The sequence below is a fragment of the Leuciscus leuciscus genome (genome assembly GCF_965113295.1).
Source record: "Leuciscus leuciscus genome assembly, chromosome: 1".
Lineage (NCBI taxonomy): Eukaryota > Metazoa > Chordata > Actinopteri > Cypriniformes > Leuciscidae > Leuciscus > Leuciscus leuciscus.
Window position 1 is genome coordinate 3023793 of NC_138725.1, and position 22204 is coordinate 3045996.

Below are 22204 nucleotides of genomic sequence, written 5' to 3' on the forward strand. Positions count from 1 at the left end.
ACTTGGTCATGCACAAAACTTAACACATTCTGGCACGACTTCTCTGACATCATGACCAAACTCCTAGGACTACATCTCCCATTAGATCCTCAAATCTGCTTATTAGGAGATACTACAAATATTGATACACGATTAAGAAAAGCTCAAAAGAGGTTCCTCTCACTGGCCCTGTGCGTTGCAAGGAAGTGCATCGCTATCACATGGAAGTCGGACTCTCAACTTTCCATAGGACGATGGGTTTCAGAAATGAATAGCTGTCTTCCACTTGAAAAAAATTACATATATACTCAGGAATGACTATAATACTTTTACAGAGATGTGGCAGCCCTATTTAGCATATATGGACACGTTGTCAGCTCCTATGATGGACGGGTTGTAGTCTTTACAAGCTCTTTGTTGTCAGTGCTTACTGTTGTCTTCCCTGCCTCTGATTTTTTTATTTTTATTATTATTATTATTTTTCTGATTAATTCATTTTATCATTATTAGTGTTAGTATTATTTTCGTTATTTATTAATTTTATTTATCTATTTACTTTTTCTCCTCCTCTCTTTCCAGTTCGTGGGTGGGTTGGGGAAGAGGTTTGGAGTTGTGTGTTTGTGTTTTCATGTATATTCTGGAATTGAAAACTGAAAAATAAAATACTCAAAAAAAAAAAAAAAGAAATCCTTAGAATTATATTGAAAATGCTGGATTGTATGCTGTAGAATTACAGTGCTGCTGAAAACAATAAAGTAAACCTAACTCAGAAATTAGGCTGCAAATGAGTTCAGTGATTCAGGTCACATGACTATTATGTGAAAACATAAACTACACCAAACTAAATCTAATATTAAAAGTCAAGGGTCAAGAGCCTAAAGAAAACGTTGATCACCACAAGGGTGACTTGACATTGTGCTTTTTCTCCTTCATTGATTCTGCTTGTGAAAATCAGGTATCTACAGTACGATAATGGTCAATAATCACACAATTAATCACTTAATTATCTCATTAACTTTGACACTGCTTCAGTGTTCATTTAATCCAGGGGTGCCCAATCCTGCTCTTGCCGATTGACTTTGTTCGATTAGGGTTGGAGATGAACTGTGCAGGACAGTCGATCGGCAGGAGCAGGATTGGGCACCCCTGATTTAATCAATGTTAATGTGTAAAAGGAAACTGCATTGAATCAACATCACTTCTGCAATTAATGTTGACATTTCTTTTAATTTCATCCAAAAATCAATGGTAATGGCATTGAATCAATGTTGCAATGTGATGTTGGTTCAACATCATTCTTGCACTCTCAGAAAATGAAACACAACAACTATAATAGCCACTGGAAATATAAGAAGACTATAAATCTCTCAAGATCTCAGCAGAAGTTCTTTTTGACAATTAACAGAGGTTTAGATGTTGATGATTTATTGAAAATGATTGGTCACCATTATGCAAAGAAAGCCAGAAGATGATAAAGTGATAGTGTTTTCAGTGCCATAATTCACTAATTTTACCCCTGAACAAAAGTGGTTATTTGTTAATATATTCACTGAAAATACATTCTTGCATCAGATCAGACATTCTGAATTTAGATTTTTAAGTTCATTGTAGGATTTGTTTATAGATTTTTGACACACACAGACATCAATAATCAGCATATGAATCTCAACAATGGTGACATGCTTCATGAATGTTGGTTTTATACTATGGTGGCTCCCAGCATGCATTGCGGTATGAAGCATGTCACAATAATGTATTTTACAATCAAAATTCTGAATGTCTGATCTGTGGTAAAGAAATGTCAGTGAATATAACCTATTAATAAGAAAGAACCACTTTTGGTCAGGGATAAGATTAGTGAATTATTCGACTTTATGTTGTTGGAAACTATATCACCTGGTTATCTTTGTTTCTGGCTTTCTTTGCAACAAATTGTGTGTTTGGTAAACATTGTTACAAAGAACACAAAGTCACATAAAAAGCCAAGAGTCAAACTGACCAACTAATGGAAACACCGATCACCGTAATGGTGACCAAACATTTTCAATAAACCATCAACATCTAAACCTCTGTCAATTCTCAACAAGAACTTCTGCTGAGATCTTGAGAGATTAGGGGCCCTTTCACACCTACCTTGTTTGGTCCGGACTTTCAGACTTTTCAGTTTGGTCCGAATCAAAATTACAGGTGTGAACCCTCCCCCAGACCACGGTCCGCACCAAACAGATGAAATTTGGTCAGACAAAAAGAGGTAGTCTCGGTCCGGATCAAACTGAACAAAGGTTTGGTTTGTTTCTAGTGTGAAAGCATTTTCTGTTTGGGTCGGACTTTCAGACCATTTACAGGAAGATCCGGTGGTTCCCGCATAGCCTAAACAACTGAAGAAGAATATTTATGTGCAGATCTGTCAGTCCTGCCCACAGCTTTCTTCCAGCTTTCTTCCACACACACACATTTGTCCTGCGTCCTGCTGGCGACGATAAAATGTTCGCACAACGAGGACGTTCATTTGCCGAATTTGAACTAGCCTGGAGTATAGTTGGTGCTGCAGGGAGTAATGCCGTAATAATAACAGTATAGTGGCAACGATAAACATCTGTTTATTCATTCTTGTCAAAGTTACCCGCCGAACTGACAACTTGCTGACATCAGACGCACGTCCATTTACAAACCAATCAATGTCAAGATGCAGCCAACATAGATGATGACGACAGGACGCAAGTACGTCATGTAAAGTTCTTTAGTGCACTCGCATTATTGCAATGTGAAACCAAACCAAAACTAACCGAATGTATACAATTATCAAAACATGAACTTTGGTTCGGACCTTGAAAATGCCCTAATAGTCTTTTTTTATTTGAAGTTGATTTCAGGCTGTGTGGCTTTAAGTCAGTTGTTGTGTTTCATTTTCTGAGAGTGCAAGCATGATGTTGAACCAACATTAACATTGATTCAATGCCATTACCATTGATTTTGTTATGATTTTTTTTTTTATTCAACATTAATTGCGGGTGCAAAAGTGATGTTGATTCAATGCGGTTAACACTGACACATTAACATTGATTTAACATTGTTTAATCAAACACACTGATGCTGCTTATCAATGTCTTCAGGATTACTAGAAAGCTACAGGCAGGAGAGTGTATCAGGGTTAGATCTAAACTCTGCAGGACAGTGGCCCTCGAGGACCAATACACTCCAATACACTCCCAGGAGAGTTAATTTATACACAGCTAATGATACTTTCACTAACAGTAACATTAAAGGTGCTCTAAGTGATGCTGGGAGTGTTGACATTCGAATTGTTGTCAAACAAAACGGAGGCTAGCTAGACCCTCCCTCCTCCTCATCCCGTCTCCTCCCTCCTCCCCTCCCTTCCGGCATAAAGGAAAGTCAAAGTAGTCACTAAAAACAAAGTTAAGTTTTACTGATACTTCATTCAATGTGTAATGTCACCAAGTTAGATAAATGCTTTTATATATTGCAGAACAGAATGCAGAAAAAGAGAAACATTGTCTTAAAATCGTTTCGCCACCTGAGGTTATAACTATAACTATAGCTCCCATACAAGGACACAATAATAGCAAGATAACGTAGCTTCGCGTTTCCCAGTGAGCATAAACAACGGCGGCGGCGTAAACAAATTTAGTCAAAGTTGTCAATAGCCTATAAATGAACATTCAAATCCATAACAAACAGTGGGTGAAAACAATAATTCACACAAATTGTCGCCCTACTGTGAATTTGCTTGATCATTTACAATAGAGATTGATCGCTAGCTGCTAGAAACATGTTGTATTCACCAAAGTTAACGCTGACTGCATAGTTTTAGCTAATTACATCCTTGTGTTGGTTTGGCGAAAATGAACGTCAATTTAGAAAGAAAAATGGATTTACCTGTTCTGCAAAAACAGAGCAACTGAATGTCGGATTGGAAGCCCTTCTGCCGGCGGAGTTCTCGCCACCTTTCGAGGGTTTTTCCGATGTAAATTCGGGACTTCGCGCGTTCCTTATCCTTGTCCCTCTTCTTTGCAATTTGTTCATCGGTACGTTGTCTCTTTGGTCGTGTGTCGGCCATAATTCAAACTTCCCTCTTCATGCTTCTCTCTCCTCCACACCCGCTTCATGTCCACGCGCACTAACCCCCAAACCCCACCCTCAAATACTTCTTGTCTGTGATTGGCTGGAGCACTGTTTGTTGTGTGTCGTGGTGCGGGTGAGCCCAGTTTGTTTTTGTTGCCGTTTGTGGAGCCTGTGGTGTCTACAGAGACCGCGTTTTTTTTACAGTGTGTTCAGGGGACAGGCAGCTAGCGGATAGTGAGGAGATGTTTGCTGTATGTGACAAAAAATGTTTTGGCCTAAAAAACACGTGACATCACTTAGAGCACCTTTAATTACACAGATAAATTATGATTATTAGTGGGTCTTCACTGCAAAACAACAACAACAATCCACAGCAATTTCAGTCATTTTGGGCCATAAAAATCATACATTGACAATCGACTTGACATTATATTTACAGTCAGACTCCATATTATCTGTCTCTTTCAGAGATGTCCTGTGGTCCAGATGATCCAGTGATCCGGGTTCTTCTGATGGGCAGAAACTGTTCTGGGAAAAGCTCATCAGGAAACACTATACTGGGAGAAAAGAGGTTTAAAATCCACAAACATAAGAAGCAGCATGAAGCTGAAGTGTGTGAGGAAGAAACTCAGATTGAAGAGAAGCAGGTGTGTGTGATTGATTCTCCAGATCTACTGGATCCAGATCTGAATAAAGAGAAGCTGGAGAAGATGAAGAATCAGCTGGTCTCTCGATGTTCACCAGGACTCAGTGCAGTTCTGCTCACCGTTCCTCTAGAGAAACCTGTTGAAAATGAGGAGGAGATCCTGTATTATATTAAAGGTTTATTAGGTCCTGAAGTTCAGAAGTACATCATTATTCTGTTCACACATGGAGATGAACAGGAGGATCTGGATCAGACCATTGATGAATATCTATTAGATCATGAGGATCTCCAGCGACTGGTGACTGAATGTGGAGAAAGGTTTCACTGTTTCAACAACAACAGTAAATCAAACATCAAAGAAAGTCAGAAACATGAACTACTGCAGAAGATTGAATGTATGATGACGGAGAACGGTGGGAAATATATCATGGAACAGATGAAGAGGAGCAGCAGCAAGGACACTGTATTGAATTGTAAGTTGTTCTGTTGATGTGAATTATTTCAATAATGCATGATGAGCTAGGCCACACAGGGCTGTACGTGAACTGTGTTTTTTTGCACATAGCACTGGTGCTGCAGAGGCTGAAAGTTTAATATAATACAACATCTGTTACATCTCTGAAAACAACCACACGAGTAGTGCAATTCATCACTTCATCAGGCATGTGACTGACAAAGGACATTAATGTTCCATACATTACAAATACAAACCTTAACCAGAAATATTTTTACATGAGCATTTTCTGTATTTGCCAAAAATGGCAGACTGCAGGAACATAACACTTCTTAACATTAAGTCAGTTTTGTGTTTATAGCCCAATATCATAATGACAATCCAAACAACATCCTTCCATTTTGTTGAGCACTTGAAAATACCGCTTCATTTTCTATAAATCATTAGAAAGGTCTAAAGATTTATTATAAAGTGTTAAAATTATTAAGAAAAAAAAATTGTGACTAATATTTTAACGTTTTTACATACGATTTCAGTAACACTTTATAATAACTGCACGCAATTAATCGTATGAAAATACAATTATTAAACACGATAGATATGCTTATATATCAAGAATTAAGCATTTATAGCTGTAGTTATAAACTGCTTTTAATGTCTATTAATGCTTTATATATGATGAATGAACTGTTAACTAATGTTTATTAATGATCAATTTATCATTTCTAAATGAAGTATTGCATTATTTACAAACCAGTTGTTTAGGAGTTGCCAGTGGTTCATAAGATCACTTAGAAAGTGTAAGTAAATGTTTAATAAACTATTTAAATGTACATTCATACATCTTATTATTCAGACATATAGTAATAGTTACTTAGTGTGTCAATAATGAATGGTTAATTCGGGTAGTTATAAAGCATTAGTTGTGGTCAGTTCACTTTTTTTGTGAGCTCATCTAAAGTGAGGACTAGTTATGCCTTGTAAAGCTTTTACAAAGGAGATTTTACAGTTATCTTCTAAACAGAAAAAGGAAACAAACACAACACAGCGATACAGAACATAGAAATATTTAAGATGTATGAATGTACATTTAAATACTTTATTAATCGTTTACTTACACTTTCTAAGTGATCTTATGAACCACTGACAACAACTCCTAAATAACCGGTTTGTAAATAATGCAAAACTTAATTTAGAAATTATAAATTGATCAATAAAAAGTATGATAATACAAATATTAAACACATTATAGATATGCTTATTAAATCAAGAACAAAGCATTTATAGCTGTATTTGTAAACTGCTTGTTAATGTCTATTAATGCTTTATAAATTATGAATTAACTGTTTACTAATGCTTAACTAATGATTAATAGCGTGCAGTTATTATAAAGTGTTACCCTAATTTCTTTAGAGAGAAGTATTATTTTTCCTATTTTTAACCTAAAATAGGGTGTTGTGAGCATTAGTGAGTACACATGTAATGTCCATTTCATTCCACAAGTGAGAAAGTCCACAAGTGAGACCCATAGAAGTTTTTTTTTTTTATTGCAATTTTAACAAACAGATGATACAATAACATAAACAATCTTTCAGATAATAAACAATGGCTCAATAGACCCTGCTGCTTTCAAGGAGCTGCACAGCGCAATCGACCTCACTCTATGCGCTACTAAGACAACGACCCAGGCGATCAGCCGTTTGATGATGTTTAAGATGGTGCTTAAAGCGCCACCTATGGAGATCAAGGACGCTGACGAGACAGCCCTCCTTAACTCTCGTCTCTACTTTGGGCCTATTCAGTTCTGCACGGCTTTGTTGAGCGTTTCACGGCGGTTTCATTCCATTCCATTTTGTCTCTTCAACAGGAGCTGTTGGACTGTGGTCGCACTCGGTCCACGCTCAAAGTATACACGGTAGCTATCATAGCGTACCACACTCCAATAGCTGGCCAGTTGGTTGGGAAACACGCCCTGGTGGTCAGATTGCTCAGAGGACCCAGGAGGCTAAACCCACCTCGCCCCAACACTGTTTGTCAACACTGTCCATTGTCCTGAGGGCACTCAGAGGTCCTCCGCTTGAGCCGCTCACGACAGCCGACCATTGGCCTCTCTCACTAAAGACCGCTCTCCATCTGGCTCTGGCTTCGGTTAAGCAAGTTGCTGATCTGCTTCAGAGGCTCCTCTAAAGGGCTGCCTGTCAGGAAGCAAAGACTCTCCTATTGGATAGTGGATGTGATAGCGCTAGCTTACAAGTCCTTGAACTTGCAGTGCCCTATTGGTGTGAGTGCCCACTCCACCACAGGAATAGCCTCCTTTAGCGGTGGCCAGCTGGTCCTCGCCGTCCACCTTTATCAGGTCCTACCATCTAGACCTCCCTGCTCTTCAGGCACGGATTCTGTCTGCCTAATCAGTTTCTTATCCTCAGGGGGTTTTCTAGGAGATATCAAACCCACAGGCTCCGGTCCCAAACCCGAGCCTGCCCTTTTGGACATTCTAGGTCCTCGACACTAGTTGCCTGCCTGGGGCCCTCATCACTATGCATGCCATTTTGCAGTGTGTTCCCCATATGCATCAAAACATCAACGCAATGTTTATTCAAATGGATAATGTAACCTCGGTTCCCTTTCAGTTGAGAACGTCAGATGTAGTCGACGTCGACTGAATGGGATCACGCTAGGGAGCCTGTCATCTTCGAGCATGCTAGAATGAGCCAATGCAATTGGCATGCGTGATTCGCATCACACACTCCGCCCCCATGGCACAGGTATAAATACGGAAGTGGATACACGCACTAATTGCTTTTTGCTTCGGAGCCGTTCGTATGGTGTCTCTGAAGAGTATTGTTGTATTCGACGAGCGATTGTGTCTGTGTTCTTTTGGAAAAGACTCTCCCAGTGTTGGTGATTTCTACAGCGCAGTGCAGCTGTGGTCACAAGCTTTGAGCTCTCAACTGCTGTTCTAACAGCAACAAATTTCTCTGTTTGTTTGTGTTGTCGGTTGGTTGAGGGCGGAAAAGTGAGTGCTTCACTGGTTTCAGTTCGCTGAAATAAGTGTTGCTGCGGTCATTCCCTGTGTGCTCCGGCACTGGTGACGGGTCCCATTTTCTAAAGGAGCAACATGGTGTGAGTACGTCTTTTTCAAGATGCCATTCCATCCGTGCGTTTCTGGGTGCGGTAAGGCTTTGTCCCCCTCTGATGGTTACCTTCCCAGAGGAAGCCTCGAGTGCCGTCTGGGCTGGGTTACCTGAGGATTACGGTGAGGGGTAATCCGCCAGGCAAAGCCCCATGGATCCCTCCCTCCTCTCTCACACCGGAGCCGGTGGAGCTCCCTGGCTGGGCTCTGGAGATGATGACTCGGCTGCGCTGCCTCCCTCTGGGAGACCAGCGTGGCCCGAGCCGGATCCAGAGATGACAGCTGAAAAAGGCCGCCGAGGCAGTAGGGCTTGAGTGGAACGAACCACCGTGTCCCGAGCCGTCTCGGTTGGATGATTGGTTTCTCGGAGCGGGCCGGTCTGGTTCTCAGCCCGCCGCTCCGGTGCCATTCTTTCTTGAAGTGCACGAGGAGTTGACAAAGGCATGGATGGCACCTTTCTCTGGGTGTTTGATATATATTTATATTTACGCTTGGTCTGTAGGGAGTTCCAAACCTGCGCACATATATTCAAACGCACATAACTATAGAACCAATTCTTAATGCACATGTGAACGCCATCAGTGTTTATCACAGGTTCGCGTTTAAAGTCTGTGTAGAGAGAATGGTGTCGTCTTAGCGGCCCCTAATTTAATAACAAATGATCGTTGCGACGGAAGCGAATCAATCAAAACTAACTTTAGCTGGAAAATAACTTTATTAAAGAACCGCTATAAAGCCAAAACAATCTCTGTTACCATAAATTATGTTTATCTCTGTAAAGCTGCTTTGAAACAATCTACATTGTTAAAAGCGCAATGTAAATGAAGATGACTTGAGGTGGTGAGCCTACAAGCGCTGCCCCGGAGGAGGCAGACCCAGCCCTGGCTTTTCTCTGTCCGACCGCTCAGTACAGTTATATGTGATCAGAATGCAAAGCTCATGGTACGGCTCCCTGCGGCGAGCCCGTGTCTTCCCTTGGCAGAGTCCCCTCTGCCGTCACTGTCGGTTGATCCTCCCCCTTGTTATAGGCTGGAGTCATCCCAGTGACATTCCATAATAAGATCCCATTCAGTCGACGTCGACTACGTCTGACGTTCTCGACTGAAAGGGAATGTCCTGGTTGCGTATGGAACCCACCGTTCCCTGAAGGAGGGAATGGAGGACGTAGTCCCTTAGTCACTATAGCTGGACCACCGCTGACTCCGAGTTACTCTCGGCTCCTCAGCGTAAAGCAAATAGTGCGTGCATCCACTTCCGTATTTATACCCGCGCCGCAGGGGCGGAGTGTGTGATGCGAATCACTCACGCCAATTGCATTGGTTCGTTCTAACATGCTCAAAGATGACAGGCTCCCTAGCGTGATCACATTCAGTCGACGTCGACTACGTCCTCCGTTCCCTCCTTCAGGGAACGGTGGGTTGCATTCACAACCAGGACGTTCCCTGAGATAACGATAGTTGTGCTACTGTGCATATGTGCGAAACAACGCTATTGCTATTCAATCTAGAAATTCTGACTCAAATGGTCTTTTTGCCCGACTTAAATAGGCAGTCGGCCCCGCTCATTTTGGCAGGCTGGAAAGCCATTTGTCTGTGCAAAGCACAGATGTGAACCAATCAAGCTTCAGTATTCGGAGAATACCGATATGTGCCAAATGCACCAAAACCGATGCAATGCTCGTTCCCATTATCTCTGGGAACCGAGGTTACGTTAGTAACCGGAGCGTTACTTTTTGTTTTGTGGTTTTGTCTACTGGTTACTCAAATTAAATTAATTACAAGTGATGGGAACACAGCTTTCAGAGCAGCACATTATTAATAAAAACAATAATAGTCTGAATTAGAGGTATTCCTAAATATAACGAGTAACAAATTTGGTCTCAGATATTCAGTAACACTGATGTGGCCCAGGCAGAAAATGAGTTTGACACCCCTGGGTTAAGCCAACCTGTTTATTAAATATAAGGTAGAGCCCTGCACGGGCCTCAAATCTAGGCCCGAGCCCGGCCCTGGCCCGAGACGCTCAGGCCCTAGCCAAATCTCATCAGAATTATCAGCCCGAGTCCGACCCGAGCCCGTTTTTTTTTTTTTTTTTTTTTTTTTTTTACAGCAGCAGCCTGCCCCAGGGCTGGACTGGCCATCGGGCATACCGGGCATTTGCCCGGTGGGCCGACGTGCTTTTTGGGCCGATACATCTCATACATAATTTTTTTTTTTTTTTTTTTTTTTTTTTACGGCCCATAAAATTTGTACATCGGCGGCCCATTCGTTTTGTTTTGTTTTGCTTATTTGGCGGCGCTGGGTTTGTGTGCCGGTGTAATGCAGTGGTCAAAAAAAGTCAGTGTTAGGTTTTTTTTTTCTGACAGACCAGCCCATGAAACACGTAGATCAGCGGCCCATTGGTTCTTTTCTTGATTGACACTGGGCTGGCCCAATCACAACTTTAAACGAGTGAGCGAGCGTGCAGCAGTGTCAGTGTGTCTCTGTCAGAATAGTCTGCGAGATGGAGAAGAAACGCAAGGATTGTGCAGAGAAATAGCGTGAAAAAACAGAACCAGGCCCTTAAAGCAGACACTGTAAACTGTGTCAAAATATATGTTTTCTGCCCTTCATCCGCTCCAGTGATGATGATGATAGTGAGGAGGATCAGGAGAGAGATGAGAAAGTGTAGAGCCTGCGGTAAGCAGAACTACTTTCAAAACACTTAAGCTATGTCATGATCGAGTGTAGGAACCCATAACCCAGTTACAGATTATTTCCACATTGCATAGTTGACGATTACATAGACAGTATATAAAGACGATTACCGCAATTCACTAGAAATTTAATGATATGCGTTTGTAAACCATGTTTTCCGCCAAAATAAAAGCTTGATGCAGTTTGCGTCAAAAATAAAAGATCATGTGCTTATCTCTTTCAAGTATAGAAATTGGTACAAAACTAATTATGAAAGTTTACTTAATTGTTTTGTGCATTTGTTTTACAAAATATGGCTATTACTGTCATTGGATTAATATAACTATTATTATGTAGTAGGTGTAATGTAAATAGACACTGTAACTAAAAGAGGTTTGAATTTTTTGTTTAATTTGCACACTGAATATGGGTTGGAGCTGTTAATTTTGAACTCTCAAAGTGCACCAGATTGATGAATTTAACATTAAAATGCACAAAATTTTCTCACGGGGGGCATGCCCCCGAACCCCCCTAGAAGAACCAAGGTCCACCTACCACAGTTTTAACTAAAATCCTGTGAGAAACACTGGTATTGCTATGCCAATGCAGCTTATAGCTTGTTTTAGGATTCATCACTGTGGAGTATAGTTCAACTGTATTAATTAATAAATGTCAAATTTTCACTCGTTCCTATACTCATTCATTACATGGCATTAGTGGTTTTAATGAATAGGAGTTGGTATGCATATAATTAAGGGCGTGCAAAGATGGGTGGTGTTTATGATCATATAATGGGCCAGTCTGGGCCAAAATGCCCGGGCCGATTTTTTGTCCCAGTCCAGCCCTGGCCTGCCCTATTTGCAGCCATTAAAATATGTCTGTTTTGTTAGTTATGTTTCTTTTCTTTTCATTTCTTTATTAAGTTAATTTAGACAAATGTTTGGAGCATTAAAAAAAATCTAATAAATGACGACCAAGCAAGCCGAGCCAACAGCGAGTAAAACATGTTTGATCAATTTGAAGCCTCTCAAATCAACGCTAATACTTTACTTGGCTACAGTAAAATCCATAGATATAAAACATTTCAAGCATATCACACAGACAGTTAGTTTAATGTTTATTTATTAAACCACAGTGAGTAAATTTTTTTTGAAATACTGAGGCAGGCTCAGGCTGCTCGCAACAGCGCTCGCAAACGAAATGAGCAATAGCCAATCTAAACAAATAAAATAAAATAAATAGAGGTGGGCATAGATTAATTTTTTTAATCTAGATTAATCTAGATTAATTTTGAAATTAATCTAGATTAATCTAGATTAAAATGGCTCATTTGAATTCTGCCGAAGGCATTCAGAATATGTGTGCTACCCAATTAATGACTATAAAAGTAAGTCTTTGAGAACGGGTTTCTCAAGCCAGGTGGCGCATTAGACCAGGGGCTCATCACCTGTTTCCAAAATGCATCACAAACTGCTTGAGAAAGCTGTTCTACTCATAGACTGTAAAAGGTTACTACTGTACCGTTACCGTCCGTAGGCAACATTAGGTAGGCCTATGTTATTATCAACTACTATAGGCTATCAATTAGAGATGGGCGATATGGCCTAAAATCTATATTGTGATATACATTGCAGCCTCTTGCGATAACGATATACAGTATATTATAATAAAACCATTTCAGAACAGATTACAGACCCTGCTAAACAACTGCTAAATGTTTTTTTTTTAAAGGGTGTATGTAGTTTTGAGAACATATATTGTGCAAAACTGTAAGTATACAACATAATTTTGCAGATAAATAAAATTTAAGTACACTAGCTGCAGAGACTTAAGTAGGTCTAATGTTTATTATGGCTTGGAGCTTATGAAACCCCAAATTTAAAATTAGAATATTGTCTAACTTATGTCTTTTCAGTTAAAAAGAAACACAACAACGATTCTTAAAATCGAGATTATGTGCTACACCACTAAGATATATTGGAATGGGAATAATACGCGCGCGCTGGTATTCAGTGATATCATGTTTCGTTTTGAATTTGAGGTGGTAGAACGGATTAGTCGTGTGTTAACTTACCGAACTGTTACCCCACACACTCTGTATATAGTTTGCTGCTGCTCGTCTGACGGCTTAAACCCGAACCAAGTCCAAATAATGGATGTTGCACCGATCTTTTTCACCAGCTTTCACTTTCAGTCGTGTTTACTTAAGATGACGACGAATATGCGTTGCAGCCGGGTTTACCTCGCGGCCGCGGGTAGATTGCGTCATCATAGCTTATGTAGTATAGAGCCATCTCCCAACCCAACTTGGAGAATAGATTAACGGCGATATTTTTTTTATCGTGCGATAAGAGTCTCGCGTTAACGCAGCACGTTAACGCCGATAACGGCCCACCACTAAAAATAAATCAAAAACAAACTTGCAGGTTATCTTACCTCAAAAATGCACCACAGAACATGGCCATTCTTTTTTCCAGTAGTTTCCAACAGTTAAACGGAAATAAAGTCCAATCAAACGAAAAGTTAGAACAGTCTCTACAGAGCATCGTGGAGAAAAAGAATAGCATCCACAGTGGAAGATTTTAACCCAGTCCTCTCTTCTATCACTCTGCGATTTTTCTCTTAATATTCTCCATTATATAAAAAGAAGGATAACCCAAAAAAGGCCCGAGGCCTGGCCCGCATGTGAACTATGACGTGAAATTTGGGCCGAAGCCCGGCCCTAGGGGCGTAAAAAAGTCGGGGCCCGTCGGGCTCGGGCTGAAATGCAGGGCTTTAATATAAGGCACCGATATTTGTTGGGCTCTTATTAGTTATGAAATGGAGAATAAAAATATTTTCATTTTTAACAGGTTCCACATGTAATAATTATTTCATATGCAAAGATGTTAGCCAGTCACAGCGATGGGTGTTAACATTGAGTCTCTCAGCATTCAGTCACAGAAGTGGGCGTTTACACTGAAGTCTCACACAAGACTGGCTAACCCTTCAAACAGAGCGTTCAAATCAGAGGGCTAAAATCAGGCTAGGGAAAATGCCTTTTATTTTTAAATTATAACCATTTTGATGTAAAAATCATACTAGCATCATAAGTGCACTTCATGAAATATAAAATAACTTAAAAAATGCATTTCATAACCCGTTTAAGAACATCTGCTAATGCCTGATATGTAAATATCACTGATCTTAAAAGAGAAGAGCTGATAGAGAAGGTTGTATTTAATTAAATTGCACATTGATGTGATTGTTGTGTTGTAGTTTCACGAGAAAGTTCAACAGCTGAAGATGAGCATCAGATTCCTGTGAGGAAAGACCAGATCAGACTGGTTCTGCTGGGAAAAACTGGATCTGGGAAAAGTGCCACTGGAAACACCATCATCGGCAGAAACGTGCTTGACTCCTCCGTCAGCTCGGACTCTCAGACGAAACATTGTCAGGCAGAAACTACAGTGAGGTTTGGTAAAGAGATCTCAGTGATCGACACTCCTGGACTTTATGATACTGAACTCACTGATGAGGAGGTTAAAACTGAAATAGTGAAATGCATTACATATGCTTCTCCTGGACCACATGCTTTTATTATCGTGATTAAAGTGGATCGATTCACTGAGGAGGAGAAAAACACAGTGGAGAAACTCAAAGAAGTGTTTGGAGAACAGATGGAAAAATACACTTTAATTCTCTTTACTCACAAAGATCAGTTAGAGAAGGCAAACAAAACCATTGAGCAGTTTCTACAGAATGGTAATCGAGATCTTAAAGAACTTGTAGAGAGTTGTGGAAACCGGTTCTTCTGTATAGATAATAAGTCTGCCAGTTTCCCACAGTTCAGAGATCTGATCAGTAAAATAGAGAAGATGGTAGAGGAGAATGGAGGAACACACTTCACCAATGATTTGTTTGAGGACACAGAGAAACACATTCAGGAGATTCAGAAGCAGAAGTTAGATGAGAAAGTGAAGCTGTACAAACAGGAGCATGAAGAGGTTACTCAACAGAATGGCAGAAAATATACTGGAGTTTAGTCGAGGAGTCACGAGAAGAAGCTGAGCTGTCTTTATGGTACGGTGTTGCCTCCAGGCAACATAGTCTATTTTAGCTTTTTTTTATAAAAACATAATAAAATGTAATTGTTCAATGCTCTCTAAGGGGAGGGGAACTCAAATACTAACCAAAGAAAATGCAAAAGAGTGGTCACATGACCCACAGGGGTACATTTAGTTCCCTCTTTCAACACACGTGCACATGTCACATGGCTCCATATTTTCTCCACTGAAAAGGGCATTTTTCACTAATTTCTGTCCAAATAATCAGCCACAAAAAATCAGAGTCACCTTCATTGGTAAGTAAAGAAGTATTTTCAAAAAACTTTACATTATATATCATCAAATTTATCATAGGAAATTACATAAAACTGCTTGTTGCCTTGAGGCAACATTGTACCATAAAGGTATCACATAAGGCCATGCCAGGCATACTACGTATGAATACAATTATATTTTATTTGTAAGGAAAAGAGTTTGAATTATCTAAATGTATCTGTATTTTTGCAAACTGAAAACTTGGCATGGTTCGACGGGACATTTGGCCACTATAGTGGGTAATCGGACAAATAGTGGGTTCGTGGGAAAGGGGCGTGGCTTGGAAGTGGTCAGCGGGGGTCGATGGGGTATTTGGCCTCTATAGTGGGTAATCGGACAAATAGTGGGTTTGTGGGACAGGGGCGTGGCTTGGGACTGGTCAGGGGGGTCAACGGGACATGTGCCTACTATAGTGGGCAATCGGACAAATGGGTTAGTGGGACAGGGGCATGGCTTGGAGCTGGTCAGGGTGAACAGAACATTTGGCCACTATAGTGGGCAATTGGACAAATAGCGGGTCCATGGGACGGGGGCATGGCTTGGGACAAGTCAGGGAGGGTCAACGGGACATTTGGCCACTACAGTGGGCAATCGGACAAATAGTGGGTTAGTGGGATGGGGGCGTGGCTTGGGACAAGTCAGGGAGGGTCAACGGGACATTTGGCCACTACAGTGGGCAATCGGACAAATACTGGGTTAGTGGGACGGGGGCGTGGCTTGAGACCGGCGGTGGGGTCAACAGGACATTTGTCTACTATAGTGGGCAATCGGACAAATAGAGGGTTAGTGGGACTTGTAGGGGTCTCGTATTTCGGGGGGTTCCCGACGGGCCCCTGGAGGACCCCACACGGGTCATTAGGTCAGCCGGGGAGGTCTTCCAAATGTTTGATCTTGCTGTTGTTGAGGCCTGGCCTTCATATTAGGATAATGTTATAGTGATTTTAAATGTTTTACCTTGACACAGCATGTTTTGCTGCCAGAACACATAAGATAACAGTGACCCGTGAAGAGGAAGAGAGAGCCATAAAGGAGGCTGAGAGTAAAGGAATCAGTCGTATAAAGGCAGCAAGACTTGCCAAAAAAAAAAGCATGAACTTTTGACTATTTCACAGATGGTTTCGATTTATCAAGAAACAAATAAATCAATGGTAATAAATAAAAGTTTTGAGCTCAGTTGAGCATGTCTAGATGTCAAGTGCTCATTTATCTGACCATTACTGAACCTCTCACTGAATCACACACATCTTCCGTCTTGCTAGTTTCTGTGTCGCTCTGAATGCAAGTCTTGCTGCCTTTATATGACTGATTCCTTTACTCTCAGCCTCCTTTATGGCTCTCTCTTCCTTTTCACGGGTTACATTTATGCGTGGTTTGTGAAAATACCAAAAAAAATTGTCACTGAAATAAGGCTATGAAACCCATACTGATTATTTCTTCACAAGACTTTTGAAAATTGTATCTCGTAGCCTAGAATATTTGCTCCAAAACTATGTGAAAATCACCCTGACTGCTCATTCAGATAAGACAATATATTGATTTTAAATTTCTAAGACGTGTTTTGTGTGAAAAAGCCATATGCGAAGAGGCGTGATCATCTCATTAATATGTAAGGCTTTAACACCTGAGAAAGACAAAGACACTCCCCTAACTGCCCTATTAGGAGTGATCAGGCCCTGTCATTCAGAGCAACCTTGCACAAAGAATGAGGAGATTTAAAAAAGAATGGCTTTTAGATTGTTTGGATTTATTTACAACACAACACAATCCAAAGATACACAACAAATGACAAAAGAGCACATTGAAAACAATGATCCAAAGACAGAGACCTTTGTGTCATTCCTAAAAACATTGTACATACCTTTCATTTCCAAGGTGTTTGATTTTCACTTTACCATGTTCATGTACAGAGACTCATGTGAATGTTGAAGTCAGCAGGACTCAGTTGCATCTGGGCCCTGAAAGAAAAGAAAAAAAGTGAACATACTGGTATCAAGAGAAACTAGGCCTGCACGATTTTGGGAATACATTTTAGATTTTTCTGGTTAAAATTGCTTTTTAAAATTCACAGAATACACACACACACACACAAATGTTTCCAACAATATATAATATAATGAACACCATGTTTGTTGTGCCTTGTAGGCATAAGCTATGTGCAGTACTGCATAAAACAATTATAACAATAACCTATATAATAGCAGCCTATAAATCTTCCAAAAGATTTCAGTAACAATGCTAGAGAAAAATATATTGATTATCTTATGTTACTTCAAATGTTTCCATTCGTTATGATGATATGAAATGAGATAATAGTAAAAACATAAAGCCTAATGTTTGGTGCATTTTTCCTTTCAAACGTGATCAAGTATTACATATCGCCACATAGCTCCACCGGCATACATTGTGTGCATGTAATACTCATTAGGGCTGTCAAAATTGCTCAAAAATGACGTTCGAATATTCTCTCTAAAAAAAAACACGAAGCCTATATTCGAACTATTCGAACATGGTTGCGCATTTTGTCAATGACTCGCATTACGTCAATAACAGGGCAAATTAATACAAAGAGACATAACTACTTGTATAGGTAGTTTATTTAAGTTTAAACACATTTGACAACGTATTACCTACACAAAAACAAGTAAATCAACTAATGGCCAAGACCGCAGACCTCACTCTCGCTCGCTCACTCGCAGGCACTCTCTCTCACCCTCACCCTCATGCTGCGCTCACACCAAACGCGAATAGAGCGTCTGGCACGAGTGTAAAGACGCGTTTACGCGCGTCTGGAGCGCGAATGAGGCGTCACGCTCTCTGTGCATAACGGTTTAAATGAACAACAACAATAAGCAAATGTTGAGTGCTGATCAAGAGTTTTGTGCAAGCAATTTAAGGTCGCGACTCTTATATAGCAGGCTTCATTCAGTGATTGAAACAAATATTATTAACAATAATTGAAGTTTTTAGCCTATATAGAACCGACATTGAACGCTCCGAGCGAGCTGTGCTGTGGTAAACATGGAACTTTTCCTTGACATGAAACGGTAAATAATCAAACCAGTGGAAGCCTGCAGAGCATGAAACTGCTGTATCTAACCTACCTTATTCATGCAATATCTATTCAGTCATTACAGTAGCCTACACTTTAGTAATGTTGTTTCTGTTTAACGTTAACGCTTCTTCCTGTTACCTGTCCCTGACCCCTCAGGCAGCGCGCCCACTCGCAATTTAAGCAGACAGCCGCGCCTCTGCTACCGCGGGCGTTTTTCCACATTCGAATATTCATTTTCACCTTCGAAATTCTGTTTTTTAAAACTATTCGAATGTATATTCGAATTTAGAATATTCGTTGACAGCCCTATGGGAGTTGTAGTGTCGTAGTGTCACACTTATTTCAGATGCCTTTTGAAAAGACTACAATTATTCAACCTGCCACAGTGGCTAGTTGGAGTGACTATGTTACCCGCCACGAGCAAAATCCACCCGCATTTGGCGGGTTGGCGGGTGTTAATGTCAAGCCCTGCTTAGAAGCATTTGTGCCGATGAGCAGGTCAATATCAGCGTCTATTTCATGAATCTTGACATCCTTCAAGTAAGGCCATTGAGTCAGGTCTTCTTTTCTTGGAATGTTGAGCTTGGAAACAGGCATGGTCTTATGTGTAAATACATTGGACAGTTGTATGAAATCATTTTTGTCCAGACCTGATATCTCTAAACCTGAGATATGTTGACTGGTCACAGGTTTCACTTGGTTCATATTACGCAGAAGAATATTAGCTTTTTGTCCTGTAACATTCAATCATCTCATCAAGCTTTCTGTGCAGAAGGTAGATGAGCTTCCATGATCCAAAAATGCATAAGTTTGCAACACTGTGTCTCCCTCACTTAAAAATAAATCACTTCTAGTCAACGACTTAATAACCACAAACAACCTGGACTTTATGTTTCTAAATGAAACCTGGCTAGAAGACAGCTGCAGTGCAACAATCCTCAATGAAACAGCCCCTCCTAACTTTACTTTTATGAGTGTCTGCAGAGCTGTTAAGAGAGGTGGGGGTCTAGCTGCTCTTTTTAAAGATATCTATCAATGTAAGCAAATATCATTTGGGAATTACCCGTCTTTCAAATATCTGGGTACTGTGTTAAAAGGTGCTCCACGCATTTTACTTATCATTATTTCCAGGCCTCCAAAATACTCTCCAGCCTTTGCTGAGGACTTTACAGAACTGTTATCAACAATTACCTCAGAGCTTGACTGTTTTGCCATTGCTGGAGATTTTAACATTCACATAGATAATGCAGAAAACAATATGGCAAAAGAAATCAAAACTGTTTTAAAAACTTTTGATCTGACTCAGCATGTACATGGACCCACACACAATCATGGACACACTCTAGATTTACTTATCAGTAAGGGTCTAAACATTTCATCGATTGTTATTAAGGATGTAGCACTGTCTGATCATTTCTGTATTTTCTTTGATATATTGATCTCTCCTGCCACTGAAGCTCGATCTGTGTCTGTCAAGAAGAGATGCTTAAATGAGAACACCAGTGTACTATTTATGAAGGCTATATCCTTAACACCAAGCATATCTGCTGACTCTGTTGATTTTCTCCTTGATTCTTTTAACTCAAAAGTTAAAAGTGCAATTGATGATATTGCTCCTGTGAAAGTCAGCAAGAAGAGTGGCAGACAAAAAGCACCTTGGAGAAACTCAACAGCAGTGCAAAATATGAAAAGACAATGCAGAAAAGCAGAGCGCATGTGGCGGAAGACAAAACTTGTAGTCCGTTATAACATCTACAAAGACAGCCTTCATGCTTTCAATATGGAACTAGGCAAAGCTAGACAGACTTTCTTCTCAAATATTATAAACAGCAATTTAAACAACACACGCACTCTTTTTGCTACTGTAGAGAGACTGACAAACCCCCCAAGCCAGATTCCCAGTGAAATGCTCTCAAACTACAAGTGCAGTGAGTTTGCTTCTTTCTTCTCTGACAAAATCAATAATATCAGAAAGGTGATCAGCACATCCTTGAGTTGCTCTGGGGTCAGACAGATCAGACCACCTGAGAAAGTAGTTACTATGTCTGACTTCAAAGAAATTGATGGCAAAATTTTGGAAGAAACCGTACAACACCTTAAAACATCAACATGCGCTCTTGACACACTTCCCACATCTTTTTTCAAAAGTGTGCTAAACAGTTTAGAAGCAGATCTTCTAGAAGTGGTAAATGCCTCACTTCTCTCTGGGAGTTTTCCAAACTCCCTGAAAACTGCAGTTGTCAAGCCCCTCCTGAAAAAGAGCAATCTGGATAAGACCATATTAAGCAACTATAGACCGATCTCAAATCTTCCTTTCATAGGCAAGATCATTGAAAAAGTTATCTTCAATCAGCTGAACAAATTCTTAAGCTCGAATGGATACTTTGACAATTTTCAATCTGGTTTCCGACCGCATCACAGCACAGAGACAGCGCTCATAAAGATAATAAACGATATTCGCTTAAATACTGATTCAGGCAAATTATCAGTGCTGGTACTACTCGACCTCAGTGCTGCATTTGACACTGTCGATCATAACATACTTCTTGACAGGCTGGAAAACTGGGTGGGGCTTTCTGGGATAGTCCTAAAATGGTTCAGGTCATACTTAGATGGGAGAGGTTATTATGTGAGTATAGGAGACCATAAGTCTGAGTGGACATCCATGACATGCGGAGTCCCTCAAGGCTCAATTCTTGCGCCACTCCTGTTCAACCTGTATATGCTCCCAATGAGCCAAATAATGAGAAATAAACAAATTGCTTACCACAGCTATGCAGACGACACACAGCTGTACTTAGCCCTATCGCCTAACGATTACAGCCCCATTGACTCCCTGTGCCGATGCATTGATGAAGTCAACAGTTGGATGTGTCAAAACTTTCTTCAGTTAAACAAAGACAAAACTGAAGTCATTGCATTTGGAAACAAAGATGAAGTTCTCAAGGTGAACGCATATCTTCACTCTAGGGGTCAAACAACTAAACATCAAGTCAGGAATCTTGGTGTGACACTAGAGTCAGACCTTAGTTTCAGTAGTCATGTCAAAGCAATAACTAAATCAGCATACTATCATCTGAAAAATATTGCAAGAATTAGATGCTTTGTTTCCAGACAAGACTTAGAGAAACTTGTGCATGCTTTCATCACCAGCAGGGTGGATTATTGTAATGGACTCCTCACTGGCCTTCCCAAAAAGACCATAAGACAGTTGCAGCTCATACAGAACGCTGCCGCTAGGATTCTGAGCAGAACCAGAAAATATGAACATATCACACCAGTCCTCAGGTCTTTACACTGGCTCCCAGTTAGATTTAGGATTGATTTTAAAGTATTATTACTGGTATATAAATCATTCAATGGCCTAGGACCTCAATACATTGCAGATATGCTCACTGAATATAAACCCAACAGATCACTCAGATCATTAGGATCACATCGGCTAGAAATACCAAGGGTTCACTCTAAACATGGTGAGTCTGCTTTTAGCTATTATGCCAGCCGCAGCTGGAACCAGCTTCCAGAAGAGATCAGATGTGCTCCCACAGTGGTCACATTCAAATCCAGACTCAAAACACTTCTGTTTAGCTGTGCATTTACTGAATGAGCACTGTGCTGCTGTTCGTCCGACTGTTTGTACTGTACTGTATTTTACTCTATTTTTCTAAACTGTTTTAATTATTCTTATTTCTTTTAATTATTTTAATTTCTCCTATGTCAGCAGGGCATTTAGCCCGTAACTGTAAATGCCCACTCAGAAGGTGATAATGTGAAAGTGATAATGTGAAAGTGACGTGTATTAATGTGGGTTTGAAAGTAGA

At 40.4% G+C, this 22204-nt stretch overlaps 2 protein-coding genes across 2 annotated transcripts in view; one reads left to right on the top strand and one right to left on the bottom strand.

The window, feature by feature from the left end:
• Positions 1 to 15040, top strand: part of LOC309480079 (GTPase IMAP family member 8-like) — a 33132-nt gene extending 18092 nt beyond the window's left edge. Inside the window, exons 3-4 of the mRNA XM_082144434.1 lie at positions 4531 to 5181; positions 14229 to 15040. Coding sequence (XP_082000560.1) covers positions 4531 to 5181; positions 14229 to 14995 — 1418 coding nt within the window. The 3' untranslated portion in view covers positions 14996 to 15040. The remainder of the gene's footprint in view (positions 1 to 4530; positions 5182 to 14228) is intronic.
• Positions 1 to 22204, bottom strand: part of LOC309480429 (uncharacterized protein) — a 120264-nt gene that overhangs the window by 57781 nt on the left and 40279 nt on the right. The window lies entirely within an intron of this gene.